A 21,991-nucleotide genomic window follows, 5' to 3' on the forward strand; every position below is an offset into this window, starting at 1 on the left:
GCATACAGCATACAGCATACAGCATACAGCATACAGCATACAGCATACAGCATTCAGCATACAGCATACAGCATACAGCCATACAGCATACAGCATACAGCAATACAGCATACAGCAATACAGCATACAGCATACAGCATACAGCATGCAGCATACAGCATACCCACCACCTGACCCACTGTCTCACCCTGAGGCCGATGCGAGCGTGCCAACGCTTACCGCATGCGTTACCTAATTGTAACAACTGTTGCGGGACTTTAAGCGCAAGTCAAAGCTGCACAATGCACTAGCAAGAATCTTTAAAGTTGTTATTCAAAGAATTACAGCATACAGAATACGGCATACAGCATACAGCATACAGCATACAGCATACAGCATACAGGCATACAGCATACAGCATACAGCATACAGCATACAGCATACAACATACCCATACAGCATACAGCATACAGCATACAGCATACAGCATACAGCATACAGCATACAGCATACAGCATACAGCATACAGCATACAGCATACAGCATACAGCATACAGCATACAGCATACAGCATACAGCATACAACATACAACATACAGCATACAGCATACAGCATACAGCATACAGCATACAGCATACAGCATACAGCATACCCACCACCTGACCCACCTGTCTCACCTGAGCCGATGCGAGCGTGCCACGCCTACCGCATGCGTTACCTAATTGTAACAACTGTTGCGGGACTTTAAGCGCAGTCAAAGCTGCACAATGCACTAGCAAGTATCTTTAAAGTTGTTATTCAAAGAATTACAGCATACAGAATACGGCATACAGCATACAGCATACAGCATACAGCATACAGCATACAGCATACAGCATACAGCATACAGCATACAGCATACAGCATACAGCATACAGCATACAGCATACAGCATACAGCATACAGCATGCAGCATACAGCATGCAGCATACAGCATACAGCATACAGCATACAGCATACAGCATACAGCATACCCACCACCTGACCCACCTGTCTCACCTGAGCCGATGCGAGCGTGCCACGCTTACCGCATGCGTTACCTAATTGTAACAACTGTTGCGGGACTTTAAGCGCAGTCAAAGCTGCACAATGCACTAGCAAGAATCTTTAAAGTTGTTATTCAAAGAATTACAGCATACAGAATACGGCATACAGCATACAGCATACAGCATACAGCATACAGCATACAGCATACAGCATACAGCATACAGCATACAGCATACAGCATACAGCATACAGCATACAGCATACAGCATACAACATACAGCATACAGCATACAGCATACAGCATACAGCATACAGCATACAGCATACAGCATACAGCATACAGCATACAGCATACAGCATACAGCATACAGCATACAACATACAGCATACAGCATACAGCATACAGCATACAGCATACAGCATACAGCATACCCACCACCTGACCCACCTGTCTCACCTGAGCCGATGCGAGCGTGCCACGCCTACCGCATGCGTTACCTAATTGTAACAACTGTTGCGGGACTTTAAGAGCGCAGTCAAAGCTTGCACAATGCACTAGCAAGAATCTGGAAAGAATCTTTAAATGTTATTCAAAGAATTAACAGCATGCAGCATACAGAATCAGCATCACCATAAAAAAATTTAACAGCCATACAAGCATACAGCATACAGCATACAGCATACGCATACAAGCATACAGCATACAGCATACAGCAACATAGCCAGCATACAGCTACAGCATACAGCATAACAGCATACATGCCATACAGCATACAGCATACAGCATACAGCATACAGCATACAGCATACAGCATACAGCATACAGCATACAGCATACAGCATACAGCATACAGCATACAGCATACAGCATACAGCATACAGCATACAGCATACAGCATACAGCATACAGCATACAGCATACAGCATACAGCATACAGCATACAGCATACAGCATACAGCATACAGCATACAGCATACAGCATACAGCATACAGCATACAGCATACAGCATACAGCATACAGCATACAGCATACAGCATACAGCATACAGCATACAGCATACAGCATACAGCATACAGCATACAGCATACAGCATACAGCATACAGCATACAGCATACAGCATACAGCATACAGCATGTAGCATACAGTCGATATTTATCGAAAGTTGACTTACAGCACTTATAAGTGATACCTTATCAGAATGCTGACCTAAATGTTATGCTGAGAGCCACTTTTGAAAAAGAGAAATTCCAAATTAGTAATAAAAGAATTCTGCTCCAATTTAGGTTTTGCTAATTATCGATAACTATGAGAAGAAACAAATTTCTTAAGGTAATATTATCAAATATTTGTATTAATTTTAAATTATTTTCATTTCGTAAACAATTTTGATAAAAATTTTCGGATTCGTTAACTGCAAATTTGATTGTAAAATTTTGATAGGATTGTTTGTGTGTGAGTGTGTGGGTGCGTATCTATATGTAGATTCAGGATAATCATGAGTTGTTGTTACTCTCTCCAATGCGTGGGCGTGGCACTGATGGCAGCGCGCAGAGCTCCACGATAATCGGTGCCTTGGTAACGCACATGCTCCAGCACCCGCCCCTGCCTATCGATGACATAGAGAGAACGTCCGCTGCCCTCGATGCCAACATCCTCCTCCATGGCGGCGGCAGCAGTCACCGCTGCCATAGCCGATATCGTCGACTTTTCATTGGGCGTTGGCAAACGCGGAAGCATCAGCTGAACCGGATCCCTACAGCCGCCGATAACAGTTAGCTCCGGAAAACGACAAACGGGTGGTACGAAGATATTGATTTGAGCCCGAGTTCCGGCCATCATTGCACTAGATCTTTAGCGAGTTTTGGGTTTTTGTTTTTTTATGTAATCGAATTTTTTTTTCAATTATTGAACTCGGATAAAACTAAAATTTTAAACAGGCGTCAGCATTAATAAAACAAAACTGAAGCCCCTTATTGCCTGGCAAAGCAATGGAGAGCTAAAACAAAGCTGACTATGCTTCGAAATAAAAATCCATAGTTCCTAGACTAGCATACAGCATACAGCAAACAGCATACAGGGTGCAGCATACAGCATACAGCATACAGCATACAGCATACAGCATACAGCATACAGCATACAGCATACAGCATACAGCATACAGCATACAGCATACAGCATACAGCTACAGCATACAGCATACAGCATACAGCATACAGAGCATACAGCATACAGCATACAGCATACAGCATACAAGCATACAGCATACAGCATACAGCATACAGCATACAGCATACAGCATACAGCATACAGCATACAGCATACAGCATACAGCATACAGCATACAGCATACAGCATACAGCATACAGCATACAGCATACAGCATACAGCATACAGCAATACAGCATACAGCATACAGCATACAGCATACAGCATACAGCATACAGCATACAGCATACAGCATACAGCATACAGCATACAGCATACAGCATACAGCATACAGCATACAGCATACAGCATACAGCATACAGCATACAGCATACAGCATACTACGAATTAATGACGAAAATGAATCAGTGTACAGAAATAGAATCAAAATACTATTTATACTGCTATTGAATTCGATTGCTTAAAGCAAGTATTTTCTATTTGGCGCCAGTTGACAATTTGAGCAAACGTTTTCTTTAATTACTTTTGTTGCATTTAATGGATTTCGCATCAGTTTTCAATTATAAATTTGAATATAGCGCTGAGTGCGTCTATAATCAATCAAATCGCCTTAAGGAGTTGTCTGTTCAAATGCAATTTTACTGAGCTGCTAACGAACAAAATGGAAGAAGAATTAAATGAAAATATGGCTTATGAAATGCTTCCAGATAAATATCCATTTTGTATTGATTTTATTAAATTAAAGAAAAGGTGTGATAATTTGAAATACACATGCAGAGGAACTGAGTATTTCAATCTCTTCAGCTGTTACAGCATACAATATTAGCAGAGACAGACGAACAGGTAGCGCGATACTGGACTCGGCTCTTGCTCCCCATATCAAGAATATAAGAAAAGCATGTATACATTTAGATAGAGAGGCTTTACGCTGTCAACATTCTATATAGTCAACAAAACTTATAAGCCCCTTCTACCCATTTGGATTAAGTTATTAAATCTAAAGCAAATTTGCAGTTTCTATTTTATAATCAAATAGAATCAATGAAAATTAATTTATTATATTTGAAAGGGCTTACGGACTGCAGAGGACAAAATCGAGACGCAGCTTGAGCTGAAAGCTGCATCGTTGCCTGGGAATCATATTCAGAGCATAGATATTCGAAGCTGCTCATGAGCATTGCACAGTGCAGAGCAGCATTGAAAACTATTATGTATGTGTGGTTAACAGTGACATTGTAAGATGTTTATGCTAGGATCAGAGTTACCTTGATAATTTACTAATTATTAAACACTAAAATCGCTATAGAACAGAGTAATTCCAAGTTGATCATCAACATTAATCAAACATTTATCTTTTTATAACATAGTCAGTTTAACAGCTGCTCAATAACACTAACCATAACAATTATCTATTAATAATACAATCAAAATAATAGTTCCTTATTAACAATGTACTGAACATTTTTCAGTTAATAGCAGGGCCACTAACGGTTACTCATGTACCCATTTAAAATAGAATCACTGAAACAGCTGCTCAAGAACAGTTTGTTACTTTAACAGCTGCCTCTTAACATTCAGAGTGATGCACATCATAATAGTATTTGCTAAAGCTTTAACACTCAATGCGTAACAGCGTCACTTTAACATATCACTGATTCATGGCTCTCGTCAAAGTGTTGCTAAGCATGATGATGAAAGCAAGGAGAAATCGAAAATAGCAAAGACTTGGGGAAATTGCTTCATGGGAATCGGGAAATTGCAAAAAGATTTCATTTCACAGATACTCAGGTAAAAATAGCAAATGCCAACTGAATGCAGCTGCGATATCCTTGAACAGATTTGTTATTGAAATTAATTGAGGATTATATAATATAGCGGAGATCTGGTTTTTCTTTTCCCATTGCCAACTTCCAATTGCATTCGCATTCGAGCGTTTTCTCATTAGGCGTTTCATATTATTATTGCACGTAATCAAACAAACAAATACAAGTACACACACACACACTCACCCATAGACACACTTTCTCCCCCTCACACAGACACTAAGCTTAAGCTCTCAAAACATTTAGTTTGTGCATTTAGCATTTCAAGGTCGGCTCAACTCGCAAGAACGTTGATGCGAAGCCATCACTGACGAAGACCACAAGGTGCCGGCAGAGCGAGAGCCGTAACGTAAATAACTTGAAAAGTATTTTTTGAAATATGCTGTATGCTGTTTGCTGTTTGCTGTATGCTGTATGCTGTATGCTATGCTGTATGCTGTATGCTGTATGCTGTATGCTGTATGCTGTATGCTGTATGCTGTATGCTGTATGCTGTATGCTGTATGCTGTATGCTGTATGCTGTATGCTGTATGCTGTATGCTGTATGCTGTATGCTGTATGCTGTATGCTGTATGCTGTATGCTGTATGCTGTATGCTGTATGCTGTATGCTGTATGCTGTATGCTGTATGCTGTATGCTGTATGCTGTATGCTGTATGCTGTATGCTGTATGCTGTATGCTGTATGCTGTATGCTGTATGCTGTATGCTGTATGCTGTATGCTGTATGCTGTATGCTGTATGCTGTATGCTGTATGCTGTATGCTGTATGCTGTATGCTGTATGCTGTATGCTGTATGCTGTATGCTGTATGCTGTATGCTGTATGCTGTATGCTGTATGCTGTATGCTGTATGCTGTATGCTGTATGCTGTATGCTGTATGCTGTATGCTGTATGCTGTATGCTGTATGCTGTATGCTGTATGCTGTATGCTGTATGCTGTATGCTGTATGCTGTATGCTGTATGCTGTATGCTGTATGCTGTATGCTGTATGCTGTATGCTGTATGCTGTATGCTGTATGCTGTATGCTGTATGCTGTATGCTGTATGCTGTATGCTGTATGCTGTATGCTGTATGCTGTATGCTGTATGCTGTATGCTGTATGCTGTATGCTGTATGCTGTATGCTGTATGCTGTATGCTGTATGCTGTATGCTGTATGCTGTATGCTGTATGCTGTATGCTGTATGCTGTATGCTGTATGCTGTATGCTGTATGCTGTATGCTGTATGCTGTATGCTGTATGCTGTATGCTGTATGCTGTATGCTGTATGCTGTATGCTGTATGCTGTATGCTGTATGCTGTATGCTGTATGCTGTATGCTGTATGCTGTATGCTGTATGCTGTATGCTGTATGCTGTATGCTGTATGCTGTATGCTGTATGCTGTATGCTGTATGCTGTATGCTGTATGCTGTATGCTGTATGCTGTATGCTGTATGCTGTATGCTGTATGCTGTATGCGTATGCTGTATGCTTGTATGCTGTATGCTGTATGCTGTATGCTGTATGCTGTATGCTGTATGCTGTATGCTGTATGCTGTATGCTGTATGCTGTATGCTGTATGCTGTATGCTGTATGCTGTATGCTGTATGCTGTATGCTGTATGCTGTATGCTGTATGCTGTATGCTGTATGCTGTATGCTGTATGCTGTATGCTGTATGCTGTATGCTGTATGCTATCTGTATGCTGTATGCTGTATGCTGTATGCTGTATGCTGTATGCTGTATGCTGTATGCTGTATGCTGTATGCTGTATGCTGTATGCTGTATGCTGTATGCTGTATGCTGTATGCTGTATGCTGTATGCTGTATGCTGTATGCTGTATGCTGAACTTTTCAAGCTTTTAATAAGTTCCATATCTCTTAAAGAACGACAATTGTTGTCGGTGTGTCTGTCGACGGGAAAACTGTGCAAATTCGCAAATTCGGAAGCAAATGCAGTGGAATCGCCCTCTGAGGTAAACTTTGACAAATATGAGAAAAATCTTGTACTTCTTCTTTTTTATTTTTGGTTGTGGTTGTAAAATTGAAAATGTTGCATGCTTCATTTGACAATGCAACGAGGTGTCGAACGACAGTATGAGGCACTGCAGCTGGAACAGGTGTACGCTTGGAGTGGGGGCACTCACTGTTTTGTGGTAAATGCTTAAAAATTTATTAATTTTGGTCGCTTCGTCGACAATTTGTTAGCCGCCCGCGGCGTTTGCTATATTCGAACTGAAATTTCCATAATTTGAAATTTATTTATTTAAATTTGTATTTTGTTGCATTTTTTTGTATTAGTTAATTTGTTGTTGCCTATTGTTGTTGTTCGTTTGTTTCGGTTATTTGATTTGATTATTTGTTCGCATGGACCTTATTAAAATTCATTCAGTTGAATTTGCAACCAAATTTGCGGCCAATTTATGCATTACAATGTTTGGACATGTGTCGGCGACATTATTAACTTTATTCAAATTAATTAAGAGTTCATATATCGTATAATAATTCACAATTTGCAAATATTACCATCGACAGCAGAGTGGACACGTGTTATGCTCGCTCACGAAGTGCTAAACAGAGTCTATTGGGTTCGACTGAGGTCGATGGATGACTGTTTTGATGTCAGGTAAGTTGACTTGAGAGATTAGTCCTATATGTCCAGCGTGTTATGGCTGTCCTATTGAGGGCGTGGCAAATAGACAAATAGTCTGATGTCTGAAATATTGGGTTCGAGTGAAGTTAGTTGGCTAGAGAGCTTAGTCTATGTTAGTCTTGTATAATCTTTGTCTTATTAGAAGACTTTACCATAGAGCTGACATTTTATATAGTTAATATTTGCTGCAGTTGCGGAACCAAGTTGTCCATCTTACACATATATAGCTGTGAGCGGGTATTGTGCAGTCAGCTACGCTCCAGTCCATTGCTTTCTATTTGTTTTTCTTTTTGCTTGTCTGTTTGCGTCGACCAGGCAAATGTCAACATCAATATTCAATTGCAATGCGATCTGATGTTTGCATATCTCTTCACTTATACCCTGTAAATGCATGCGCCCCAGGGTTAATTAATATTTTGTATAGATACATGTATATCTATTTTGTGTGTGTTCGCAAGGGAGTGAGAGGGAAAGTAGTTGAAAGCATATAAAAGAGCAATGTGAAATACTGTTCATATTGTATGGTATATACCATATAGAGAGACTCGGGTATGTGCATAATAGAAACAGTTTTGTATCCTAAGATTCTCGAGATCTGGCCAAAAATCACAAGTCAGACTTTCACAACTCTAATCTATACAGATTGTATACCCCATTTCTACTAATATATCTTCAATTCTACTTTAAGACAAGTCTCTCTACTAAACGAGATCTCGAAAAGTGTGCGCTTTAGTATGATTTCCTTCACATTTTCTCTTCTTGGTTTATTTTTTCAGTTTTACAGGGTATTTCTGCTGTTGTTTCTTGCTCAAATTATTATTGTTTTATGTCTCTTATTTTTCTTCTCTTTTTTTTTGTCAACAATTAAGATGTGTTTGTGCGACTCAATCCAAAGCGCAGTTCCCTTACCCTTTTAATAACTTGTCTGTTGCACTTGGTGTTACGCACTTTGAATACGCATCGAGTATTACAACAATCCAAAATTATTACTGTAGTGTTTGTATGTGTGTGTGTGTGTGTGTCTTTGTGTAAGCATTTGTGCCTGGCATTTAAATTAAATGGAGAAAACTCGAATGCATTGCTGATTGCAAGTCAATTTGATTATTGCATTTTGAGAGACGCACGCAATGTCTTGGTAAGGGCGCTCACGAAATTCACCTCGGGGAGCTGCTGAGTGGGCGGGGCACGTACTGGTACAATACCCTGCAGCTCCATCCGAAATAATTGCTTTAGGAATCTGTTAACTCAATTAGCTCAGCCAGAAAATTCTCCCATTGGCTGAGCACGTTGCAATCAAAAGCAAATATTTTGCAAATTTTACCACTACCAGGCAGCTAGCAGTGCAAGGCATCGATACGAGTGTTATCGACAGCACCTGCACCATAAATATAGCAAAATTATTTGGCGCAATGATAGATACTAGCTGATAGATATACTAGGCTCAGTTTACGACTTTGTTTGTAGCCTTGTGTGGTATCGATAAACCATAGAGGAGGCATTTCACTTCCAGATGACATATAACTGCTTATCAATTGTTATCGGTTTTCGATTATCTCGATGCATTTTCTGCAACAATATTATTTAAATGATAGCAATTATTATTATACTATATATTTATTATATATAAATGTTTTATATTACTATACGATTTTGATCAATTGCCATCGAAAGTTTTACTATCGATAAGTCTTACAAATACATTTTAGAATATCATGTATAGATAAACTATACAATATATGTTAATATACATTTAATAAAGGGCTTAATACACTTCATGGACACGTGTTATCGAAAATCGATAAGCCGTTAAATGGCATTTTTGCTGGGAATATGCATTAAATATTTAGTCGAATAATAAATAAATCATATTTTAATAGTTTGTTTATGATTTTAGCATATCTTATCGATTAATGTGTTATCGATTTTTTACATTATTATTTATTATGAATAGTGTTCATTCTTTTCGATTATTTATATGTTTGGATTTCATGTAAGGACTTAGAGTAAGACTAAAGGGAGGCTGACTTAAGTGTTATCGATAAATTCAATGATAACAATAAATGCTTAATATATGTGTGTTTTATCGATGCATAATAATGCTGTATAGCAATGATAGCTCCCAATGTCAATACCTTATGATTTATATAATTTAATTATTATTTCCCAATGACAATGCAATATATTGTAAGTACATCTATATGTATATACATATGTAGCTGTGGAGCGATTGCTGTCGCAGCATGCATGAGCTATTGATTTGGCGAAAATACGAGATTTTGCCATATTTTCTGTGCATTTCTTGCCGAATTGTTGAGCCCTTTGGAGATGTACGAAATCCCTTGAATTGCATCGTTGCCATGAGATCAAATGACAAATGACAGCACAAACAAAGCTGAAATTCGTTTGTAATGCTGCAGCTGGATGGGCGACGGGCGATGGGAGATGGTAGATGGTAGATGCATCTAACGCTGGCTGGTCACAATTTGTGGCCAATAATTGAATATCGAAGCGCAAATTGAGTTTGGTCACAGCCAGGAGAGGGGAAGGGACACAGGGCTCGCTGTCTCCCGTCCTGCAATTGGAAAAACAAAACTCAAGTGACCAAATAAAGCGTCCGAGCATGCCCGACTAGCAGATGCACTGCCCATTTGCTGCTGATTTGTGAGAGTGAGGCACAAGGACAGCTGGACCTGGCCAAGTCCCCCATGATTTGGCTATTAATGCCGCTTAGGCATCCCATAGATTATGCATAATAGAATGAGTTTTCGATTTGTGTCAGCCCAACATACACATAAGAGGCTTACAACGCACAGCTGACAATGTACAGGGTATTATCACGGGGGTGGGGCCAATGCATGTCCATGAATACGCATATCCATGGCCATTGTGCCCATGCATATGGATAGCATGCATGTAAATATCGAAGCAGGTCTATGCCATAGATAAGGGTAAATGCCAAGTTCCATTAGAAGTGCCAGCCTCCGACCCACGACCCGCCTCCTACCTAGCTGGTTAGCTTCTGTCTAAACGGAATGCACCTGTCTAGTCTCCAGTTGTTTCTTTTCCTTTCCGTTTTATCTTGCTCTTGTATTATTATTTGCATCCCGCTGGCCGACTCTGGCCTGACCTCAGTGGGCTATCTGATTTCTGGGCACAAAGTGCACTCTAATAAAGCCCTCGACTCTCTGATTTTTTATTTCACACTGCGTGCGGCTTTTATTGCACAAAACTGTTTGCCTGGCCACGTTTCATAAAATTGCAGTTGAGAATTAATTAAAATCGAATCCGAAGCCAAATAAGCGAAACAAAAATCGACCGGTGCACGTAGCGAGCCAAAGAAAATTCCTTTAATATAAATTTGCTTGGCATGCTAGCTGCATGCACAATAATATTAACTAATAACTGAGACTGAGTCTGAGGCGCTTAGCAGCTCTTAATTAAGTTCAGGTAAAGGTGAAGCTGAAGCTGAAGCCGAAGCCGAAGCTGAATCAAGTCAATTTGAAATAGAATTTGCTTTTTGTTTTGCTGCAGAGGCAAATGTCAATTAATTAAATTAGTTATTGATTGATAGTCTGATTAGCCTCTGCAAAAGTCCTTTGGCTCCGATATAAGCCTAAGCAAGTCCCAATTGAAGCAGTTGCATCCTCAGTCACAGCTTGATGCTCCTCCACTCAGCAGAGTCTCCGACGTGTTGCCACAGTCCTCACACTTTTGCCACATAAGTCTGGTTTCAGGCCTCATTGCGAACGAGACCCAAAATTTACCACATACCTCAAATGGTTGTAGCACAATGAGCACGATTTAATGTCCAAATAAAGCAATTGCCAGATGAAGACTTCAGCATTCGGCACTTAAAGAGAGAGTTTACAGAGTATGTAAAGAGAATATACAGATAGAATAGATAGAGTAGAGTATAGAGAGAGATAGAGTATAGAGAGCTGGAGAGATACAGATAGACTATAGAAGCGAGCATACATATAATACACATAGAGTATACAGAGGCACATAGAGAGTATACATATAGAAAACAGAGAGTTTACATAGAGTAAACAGAGAGCTTACAGAGTATACAGATATACAAATTGACTTCAAAGAGCCCACATAGCGTATACAGAGAACATACAAATAATGTACACTTGTGATATTAGTATACAGAGAGTTTACATAGAGTACAGAGAGAGTATACAGATAGAGTATAGAGAGCTAGAGAGATATAGTGAGATAGTCTGCAGAATGCATTCAGCAAATATACAAATAACACACAGAGAGCATATAGAGAGCACAGAGAGAGTATACGGATAGAAAACAGAGAGTTTACATAGAGTCAACAGAGAGCTTACAGAGTATACATATATACAAATTGACTTTACAGAGCCAGAGCTCACATTGGTGATATTAGTATACTGAAAGTTTACAGAGAGTTAACATAGCGTACAGATAGAGTATAAGTATAGAGTATAGAGATACAGCGAGAGTGTACAGATAGACTACGGAATGCATAAGCGAATACACAGAGAGTATAGAGAGATCAAAGAGAAAGTATACAGCTAGTAAACAGAGAGTTTACATAGAGTATACAGAGAGCTTACAGAGTATACAGATATACAAATTGACTTCATAGCGCCCACATAGAGTATATAACTAGTGTACACTAGTCATATTAGTACACAGAAAGTATACAGAGAGTTAACACAGCACACAGAGAGAGTATACTGATGGAATACAGTTTGAGTTCAGAGAGTTAACATTGAGTGTGAACAGAGAGTCTACCAAGATTACAAAGAGATTATACAAAGTATGCAGAGTATCGGCTATCAAGTATCGAGTACATCTGCGCTTATTAAGTATCAAGTATAAATACGCCTCTCGCTTTCCCAATTGCCACTTGTGTGGAATGGAAAGACAAACGCCGTTTGACGCACTCTGCAGCCTTCGGGAATTTCAATGTAAATAGTTGCAGCGCAATTCTCGTGCAATCCTATTTAATAATAATTCTTTACTCTGCTGGAAGCCCACTCAGGGTGTCGGAATCAGAGAGGTAGCCAAGGTCGAAATGGGAAGCGCACGCAGTCAGTTGTTAAGACACGCAGCGATCCTTTGGCAGCTGCACAAAAATACAAAAAATAAACGAAAAATATGAAAGGAAAAGGTGTGCAAACGCTTCATGTGCGCTTTATGACAATGTAATCAACAACAACAACAACAGCAGCAGCAGCAACAATAAAGGCCAACAATAAAGCCGGACTAAAGCTAAATAAAATAAAAATATATATATGTATATATATATGTATATATGTATGTATGTATGTGTATATGTATGTGTAGAAAAATTGTTGCTTCAGCTCGTTGTCAGGCAGAAGATTGTTGTTGTTGTTGCTATATATGTCCTTGCTGAGCTTGCTGTCCTTGCTATTGTTGTTGTTGCTATTGTTGTTGTTGTTGTTGTTGTCACTGGTTGAAGTCAACATATTGTGGCATTTTAAGCGGAAAATATGCCTTACTTCCGGTTTGCTTTACAGCAAATTTTTTTTATTGTTGTTGCTGTTGTACCCTGTACAAGAAATGCCACAAGGGGAATGCTAAGCTAGTGAATATTGCACATCAATTGAAGCTAACATATGGTATATAGGGTATCTATCTAGCCCTGACTACCTCTAGATCTATGTAAATAGGAATTCATATATGTATATGTGTGTATTTCTGATATCTGCTTCAGTTGCCAGCTTAGGGTACTCCATAGTCGCGCATACCCTGCCGGGCTAGGCTTGCTGTCACTGCTCTTATTGTTGTCGTCCTTCGTGGCAATAGCTGGGCGTGGCAGGCACACACACACACACACACACACACATAAGATACATATACATCACATACATACCCACACACATATATGTACATATAGATGTCTATAGCTGTTGACTTGTTTACCGTTAGACGAGCGGCGCCAAGATGGCTGGCGAAGTAACTGCTAAGCAGGAAGTCGCCGGTAATTGCGCGTGTGAGTTCGTATGCGTGTGTGTGTGTGTGTGTGTATGGGTAACTTTTAATAGCTGTTATAATATTTATATGCATATGCAAGCACACTAAATATATTCATATATATTTGCACACGCACATTACGTATACGCCGCGTGCCAACCTTAAGCAATACGAAGAGCCTAGCCCAAGTGGGGCTTCAAGTGTAGCTGAGGCCAGCCAATAGACAGATCAATGGCTGGAGTTATGAATAAATATTCAATGCGAGCCGAAGCTGACTGAGAGAAGCTCAAATTCAAAGTTCAAAGGGAACAGCTCAGCTCTCAGCTCACGAATGCAATCTAGCCTGGGGCTGTACAAGCAAAATGGCCCAAGACTGTGACAATCTAATTAGAGCAGACTGAAGGAAGCTGGGCCACAGCAAAGTCGGCTGGCTGCAAGCGCTGGTGCTTTATTTGCGGGCGTTGCGGCTGGCCGCGGACTGCCCAAAAGTAGTTTCGTCCTATTTACAATAAGGTTCGGCCTTTAATTGCACTTTCTATGTGGGGCGCGGGCTGGCAGCAGCTGTCGCTGGGGGGGGGGGGGGGGAGGGGGGTGCGGCTGGGATAGGGATTTGCGTAAAGTTTTGCAGTAAGCTGCTGCGCTGGCTGCCGTGGCCTGCCGTGGCCAGGACAAGGACAAGGACACGCCACAAATAGAAGCAGCGCCAGGAGCAGCAGCAGCAATGGTTGGTGTAAGTGAAATGGAATCCTTTGGCAAACAATGGCCCATTATTAACATTTACCGCAATCGGAACAACACGACACGACACAAAACACGAGCCAAACATGCACTGCACAAAACTTTCAAGACCAGCCGCAAAAGTTCCGCCTGGCAGTTGACTAAAAAGAAAACAGCCCGCAGCACTGCAGTCGGGCATGCCCGACCGGCGGATACCCAGAGCACAGCTGGGAATTGAATGCATTCCTGTAAGCTAAGGAGCTGCTGCATTAGTCCTTGCCTTGCCTGACTTGAATTCCGGGTAAGGTACCCCTATGGATAAGACCAGAAGAAAGAGCTAAAGATCTACTATGGGAAACTCTATTTGGTTTTTTCTTTCCAGTACTTCCCACTCTTCTACTAGTGAGATCCCCTCTACATGCGCCTGCAGGGTATACAAACAGAGAGAGAGCATAGACAAGCAAGAAAACAACAAGAAGTTCCAAGTCCAAGTCCAAGAGCAAGAGCAAGTCCAAAGTCTGCACCAAATAAAAGTTTTCGTGTGAAATTGGAATTGGAATTAAAAGCACAATAAAGGCGCATGGCAAAGGAATAAAAGAGTGAATGAGAGATAGAGAGAGGGAGAGCGAGAGACATAACGAGAGGGAGACCAAATAACTTAAGGCTAAATGATTTGTGGGTGCTTAACCAAAGCCCGTTCGCAAATAGATAACATTACGAAAGAATAAATGAGAAGAAGCATGCATGCATATAGGAATGGAAAGTCTATGAATATGCTCAGCAAATAAGATTAACAGTTCCCCGAAAGTGACAGCAATTAAAAACCAACAAGGGCGATAGTAGAGGGGATTACTTGAAAGAGCAACAGGCGCATAGAAGTTTCGGAGGGGAGCTGACGCTGTTTGCTTGCCCCAACAGACTCAGAGACGCAGCAGCAGAAGTTTCACGAGAGCTGCTAAGGGATTGTGTTTACAGTTAGTTTAATGATGTAGAGCAGCGGAGAGATGCAAAGTTAAACGTTGCCCGGAAAAGTCTTACGGGGCAGCAAAGACAATTGGCAAATCGGAGCGGAATGTTTGCGGTCTATAGATATATGGAATGTGTTTTTGTAGGGCTTATACTCCATGTGGAACCAGAAGAGCAGAGACTGAAGCCAGATTCGGATTTAATGTAATATAGGGCAGGGAAGTGGACAGAATGTCGAGGAGAGCACGAGAAGATAGATCACAATTGTGGGAGAAGGGGCGTGAGAAAAGCGGAAAAGATGGCAAGGGTGGGGATGGGGGCGTCTAGATGTGTCAGAGAGAATGAGAAGGCAAGCGAGTAAGCGAGGGAGTATGAGTGAAAGGGAGATAATGAGGGAGAAGGAGAAAAAATAGGTGATAGAGTGGAAGAAAAAATAGACGGAAAGGGTGCCAGTAGGTAGGTATATAAAGAAAACCTAAAGAGAGAGAGAGAGAGAGAGAGAGAGAGAGAGAGAGAGCAAGGGCGAGATAGAAAAACTCTGGCTTCCTTTCTCTCTCTTATTGCCTCTCTTTATCTCACTCTATCTCCCTCTCTATATCTCTCTCTCTCCCTCTCTCTCTCTCTCTATCTCTTTCTCACTCTCACTCTCTTTTTCACTTTCACTCTCCTTCTTTCTCTTGATTCTTGCTGCCTCCACTTCTCAAGCTAAAATTCACGATGAGTTATGAGGAAGCTAAAATTCAGGAAGAAGCCTTCTAATCTTTCTTTAATAGAGAAACTCTAATGCATCCAATTTAAGGTAAAAAACTGTGAAAATATCTCAAAAGGAATAAAAATGCTGGCAAGCTTGAGGAAAGCAAAAAGTCCTTGCCTTTTCCTGCTGCAAGAGAGCATATGTGATGTGATTTTAGTGATGGGGACACCAGTTATAGTGATGGATATTAAATTATAGCACTTTATTATCTCCAATTATTTAGATTATGTTTAGGATCTATGCAATTTATTAAATATGACAAATGCAAGGCCTAAAAGTAAGTAAAAAGGGGTATTGCATATGTAGATACCGATAACATATTGAAGATGCATAGCAAGCAAGCCTGGGCGAGCAATCATAGTAGGCATTGCTTGATATGCTCAACTGAATATTTGTTGGCTTGAATAATCAATTGTCATTTGGTTTTCGTTTCGAGATCAAATATATGTGTCAATATATTTGTGTGTACATTTGGACGTTCGCATATACACACAGATTTGTGTATATCTCGTTTTCGCTTGTACTTTTATGTTCGATTATATATTTTGAGTTGTAAGAAAACCAAAACCAAATAATGGTGGCCCAAACGGATCCCCATATATTCCGATTGACGCAGAACAAGCCGAGGCTGATCATGATGATGCTGCAGTCGCAGGAGGAGGAGGAGCAGGTGGTGCAGATGCAGCCCGCCGAGGATATGGACTCGAATGTGCCAACAATTATGATGCCGCCGGCCGATTTCGACATTATTGATCCCCTGCTACTGGACCCGTTTCCGGACACACCTCTCGAGATCATGGAGATCGGCGATGACTCGGATCTCGATGTCGATGGGGCCGTCGGTCAGCTCAGAGCCATTGATGCAGCCGAAACCAGCGAGCTCGTCGAGTATAAAGGGGAAGATGACGTAATGGACATGAATGGCCACAACATCCCATTGGATTGAATTCCTGTGCATCCAAACTTTTGTTTGAATTTATGAATTGACAGTTTAATAAACGGCAAGCAGCGCATGCGATGCTGTGTATTCATTTGAGTGGACCAAATATTGTAAAGGTCCACTCTATGAGTGGGCTTAGTTACACTGACTTAGAGCTTAAAGAATGACTATCCTAGGTTCTATTCTGGCAGGCGGATTTCTTCATATTGCGTTTATATATGCTGTATCTTAATTTATTCTTCCAAAGATTCCTCCCTTTATACCTGTTCGTCTAGTGATAAGGAGAGCATTTCGTACTTTCTCTTGCAGGTCGCCTATCCACACAACAATGGGCGTGAATCAGGAGAAACAACTAGATCTTATATCTATATATATATATATATACAGCGATATTGTGAAAAGCTGAGCTCTGAGGATGTTCTCTACCAGCAACTAGAGACGGGGCTACTTAGGGATCCATAGTCAGAAATTCAAGCTGGTTTGCGCTCATACGGACAGTAGGACGAATGGGTGGAGGTAGGGCTGCCGGAAGGAAGGATGACCGGTTAGGCAGGCTAGGAGCAGACTGGCAAACAAATGTACGGACGGAAGGAAGATGAGCGAACGAATGACAGATGGACGGACAGTCGAACGGGCGTGTAGATTAACAGATTGACGGACGGACAAATAGACGGAAGGGAAGCTAAACGGGTAGATGGGCGGAAGAGCAGAAGGACGAAAGGACATACGTGCTGCTAGATGGACAAACAGAAAAACGGACGGAAGTACGGAAGGAAGAACAGACTTGAGGAAAGACAGACAGACATTGCACAGAACCAAGATGCTCTTTCACCTTGTGAGCCCATATACGTCGCTTGGTGTTGCAGTTAAGCAGAGCAGAGCTTCGCTACATATCCCATATACGTATCTGAGCCGGAATAAATTTAGCGCAACTGCAATGCTCTGGCTTTCTTCAGTGCTCGCTTTCACTGCCAGCGCCAATAGAAAATATGAACGAGTGTTGCTTCACTCTATTATCTTTTGGCTGGCAGCTGCTTTTGAAGCAACAGCCCAAAGACTGCAGCAACACACACACACACAGACAGACGCACGCACGCACACACACAGGCAACTGTCAGAGCTTTGAGAAGTTTACGGCTTACGCATTATGGAAAACTGAAAGAGCCTTGGCCATGCTCGGGCTTCAAGGTCCTGTAAAATGCTCTCCTCTGCTTCATCTGACTCTCACTCCCTCTCTCTCTCTCTGTCCTCCTCTCCCTCTCTCTAGTATTATGCTCATCTGCATGCGTGTGTAATGGAATTTATTAAAGTAATGCAGACAAAGGCTCGTGCGGTAAATATGCCAGCAGTCCGAGTGCTAAGAGCTCACAAATGTTGTTTACTGCATTGAACTGTAAAAAGTCTAACAAGCCTCGCCCCACTCATATGCCAACTACACACTTGAAGGGCAAATAGACTAGGCCAGGTCGTCATTGATGTAGCCGTAAATTGGGTTTGGCTAATGATTTTCATTAAGTTCTAGCTAAAGAATGTGGGCTAACAATCTGAAATGCTGAGTGAACTCCGTTTGGCTTGATATGAACGGCTTCTGCCTTGACGCTGGCCTTGAGACGGGTTCGAATCGAATGCTGCCCGAGGGGAGGACTTTGCCGGCTCGTGCTCCAGGGCAAACGTTCTCTCCCTCAGCATCGCGAGTTGAGAATCCTTTGTTTTCGCTTCTGCCGAATGCGAGAGCCATTCTGTGCTCCAAGTAAAGTTCTCCGTTCTGTTTGGCGACTCTGCTCCGTGAGTCGGTGTCGAGGCAGCCACGTCCGACCGAAATGTTTGCCTGCCCCTGGCTGCTAAGCAGCCTCCTTCGCAAACTCTCCCCGACGCCAGACGCAATGTAAACGATTGGAAAGCATCGACTCTGGCCCAGAGCAGTTGCTGCTACCGGATGACGTTGTCTCAGGTAAACCCCATCGTTTGAAGGGCTCTTCAATTCTTAAATTGCACAGCATTGCCCATCAATAGCGGCGCAGCTCCAGTTGCTGCTGGCGAAACTTGCACTCTGGGTAATTTATCGGTGTGCATGGCTTGCTATGATACCGATATTTTGAGTGCTTAAGCCGTACATACTGTGATTGAGGCTAAATACAGGACTTTGGAATGGCATTGGTTGAAGTCACTTAGAGGTTGCTTAAAGTATGTAGACTTGGAGGGCAATCAGAGTGGATAGCATAATAAATATTTATCGATAACTATCGATACTTGGGTACAATGTTAGACGATACAAATCGACAATCCATGAGAATGCCAGCACTAAGAGAAGAAGGACAATGCATTTAATAAGACAATGCAGTGAAGAGATACATCTAGTTCATTTAAAATACGATAGAATATATTCAAAATTAGGCACTTCGCCATATAAATAGATGGCATGATCAAAGTAGGCCAGCTCTTTCAGTCAGAAAAGACGTCAGTCAGGCCTAAGTAAAGCAGACCAAATGCTTCTTGTGGATTGATTCTCCCAACACAGCAATTTCATAGCATAGAGGTATTTAGCTTGTATATACAATTGCATATAGGCATATACGTATTCATAGTATGCATATGTCTACATATTTTGACTAACCTTATCAACGCTGTGTGGGCTTTAATGAGCTGCTGTGTAACTGCCCACAGTGGGTGGGTGGTTGGCTGGCAGCTTCACCTGTAATTTGCCTGTCAATTATTCTCTAGAGCTCGGATTTGCTTAATTCTGTTTGACATTTGAGCGATAATTGCACTCGAAATGCTCACAGTCAATTGTAAATGCATTAAAATGCTCCCTTAATGCGAATCAGTTGCAATTTTTAGCCAGACTTGATTTAATGCACTCTCCCACTCAGTTGTCAAGGGCGTTCAATTAAATGAGTTCATTTTAGTCTGTTCATTACACGAGATTCACTTGTATATCAAGCATAATTTGCATTGAGTCGTCGCCTAGTTACATGCGAGCCCAGACGGCAGTCGGAGTGGCCGATTGAATTGATTTATCTCGGTGAAATTTGCAATTCCTGTGCCACAAACGGAATGCGCCAGCATCCTTTGTATGTGGCACAGGATCTTCTCATTTGAATAGCCGAGATGCCGTTTCAAATCCAGAATTATAACAAGTAGCTGTAGCCTGTATGCATGAATAAATGTACAAGCTCAATGGAGTTTACGTGAAGTGGCAGAGAGAGAGAGAGAGGGAGAGAGAGAGCTCTTTGTGTAAATAGAGTATGAAAGAGAGAGAGAGACAGAGAGGGGGAGAGAGGTACTATGTTGAATATGTGTAGTCGGAGTGAGGCGATAGGATAGGAGAGTGGGGAAAAGAGGAAACTCGGTTAGAGGGCGAAAGAGACATAGGGAGGAAGAGAGTGCAAACGAGAGAAGAATGTGAGAAGGAGGAATAGCGATTGATGCAGAGAGAGAGAGAGAAACAGAGAAAAAACGAGATTGAGATAGAGAACAGGAGAAAATAAGAGATAGAGATAAAGAGAGAGAGAAAGAGAGAGAGAGAGAGAGAGACAGATAAAAAAACAGATTGAGATAGATAGCAGGAGAAAGTGAGAGATAGAGATTAAGAGAGAGAGAGAGAGAGAAGGGCAAATAAAAAGGAAAAGAAAGAGAGACAGAATGGAAAATGATTTTTCTTCTCTATTTCTGTCTCCATCTACCTCTCGTTGTATATCCCTAAAAGAGAAAGAGAGATAGAAAACGGGAGGCACATGGGGACAGAGATGGAGAAGGAAAGGGAAAAAGAGGTAAAGAAACAGAGGCAGAAACAATATATATGAACTAAGAGATAAACGGAAATAGGTAGAGAAGCAGAGAGAGAGAGAGAGAGAGAGAGAGAGAGAGAGAGAGAGAGAGGAGAGAGAGAGAGGAGAGAGAAAGAAAAATATAGGGGAAGAATCAGTAAGACAGTAGAGATCGAGAGATCAACACAGTTGTACATAAAGAGAGAAAGAGACGGAGAGAAAGACTACATTCTTTGCTACTACTCGAATGGGTTCTATATATGTATTCTAAAGGCCCCATATTATATTTGCAATATATGTATATCCCTTCAAATGCAAGTTCTTATCCAAATTCTGCATCTTCATCTTACGATCTACAACATAAACCAGCAGCAATGAACGTAGCCAGTGTTGATTAATTCCCATAGAATTTCCCATGCTCCCGATTTAATGTGCTGAGTATTTGCTAGTGTATCAGATTTGCAGGCAATATTTATACAGTAGACTTTTAATGCTTTATTGGTTTAGCTATGCTGCAGTGTGTACTTTTGTGTGTGTGTGAGAGAGTTAGTGTGTAAGTGTGTGTGTGTGCTGCTGGATAACAGCAAAACTAAAAGTAGAAAGCGCAAACAATAAACAAACAAACAAGCTGCAAAAATGTCACACATTCATCATACGCTGTAATATGTTACGAGCGGACAGGAGCAGCCTCAGCCGCCAGCTAAACCTCACACACACACATCGACACACACACACTCACACACAGTAGCACGCATAGAGAAAAGAAGTTTTGTCAGTGCCTCTCGCTCGGTTCACAGTTAACCGCAAACAAGAAGAAACAGATACGAGAGCTCAAGTTCTCTCTCTGTGTGTGTGTGTGTGTGTGTGTGTGGGAGTGTGGGTGTGCTGACATCTAGATGTGGGTGTGCCTGGGCCTCAGTTGGAAAACTATGCAAAAAGGCACAAAAAGGTCAGTAAATTAATGTGCAAAAACGGACGCGATATAAACTTTGCATACACACACACACATGTGTGCGTGTGTGTGTGTGTGTGTGTGTGTGCGTGTGTGTGTGACATGCGTGGGCGTATGTCCTGTGCGGGTATTGCACATTTGTAGCCTTTGCTATTTGCTCCAAGCAAAAGGCGTCTGTGCTTTGTTAGCAGTCAAAGCTCAAACATAACACACACACACACACACACAGAGGCACACATACACATGTGTATTTATGTATATGTAGCAGACACCACTAGTA

The 21,991-nt window shown here is 41.3% G+C and overlaps 2 protein-coding genes across 2 annotated transcripts; one reads left to right on the plus strand and one right to left on the minus strand.

Annotated features, from left to right (window-relative positions):
- Nucleotides 1-2,488: 2,488 nt before the first annotated feature.
- On the minus strand, nucleotides 2,489-2,960 carry LOC108657706 (uncharacterized). The gene has a single exon (XM_018110363.3). The coding sequence runs from the start codon at nucleotides 2,846-2,848 to the stop codon at nucleotides 2,516-2,518; it is 333 nt and encodes a 110-aa protein (XP_017965852.1). The 5' UTR covers nucleotides 2,849-2,960; the 3' UTR covers nucleotides 2,489-2,515.
- A 13,551-nt stretch (nucleotides 2,961-16,511) lies between these two features.
- Nucleotides 16,512-17,059, plus strand: LOC149090533 (uncharacterized). Its single transcript, XM_089264952.1, has one exon. The coding sequence runs from the start codon at nucleotides 16,627-16,629 to the stop codon at nucleotides 16,996-16,998; it is 372 nt and encodes a 123-aa protein (XP_089121078.1). The 5' UTR covers nucleotides 16,512-16,626; the 3' UTR covers nucleotides 16,999-17,059.
- Nucleotides 17,060-21,991: the final 4,932 nt, after the last annotated feature.

Source organism: Drosophila navojoa, chromosome X (genome assembly GCF_054131105.1).
Source record: "Drosophila navojoa isolate 15081-1374.11 chromosome X, UAZ_NAV_1.0, whole genome shotgun sequence".
NCBI classification, from domain to species: Eukaryota; Metazoa; Arthropoda; class Insecta; order Diptera; family Drosophilidae; genus Drosophila; species Drosophila navojoa.

Coding starts and splice junctions, on each gene's coding strand:
- LOC108657706 (XM_018110363.3), bottom strand. CDS start 2,848: ATGATGGCCGGAACTCGGGCTCAAATCAATATCTTCGTACCACCCGTT.
- LOC149090533 (XM_089264952.1), top strand. CDS start 16,627: ATGGTGGCCCAAACGGATCCCCATATATTCCGATTGACGCAGAACAAG.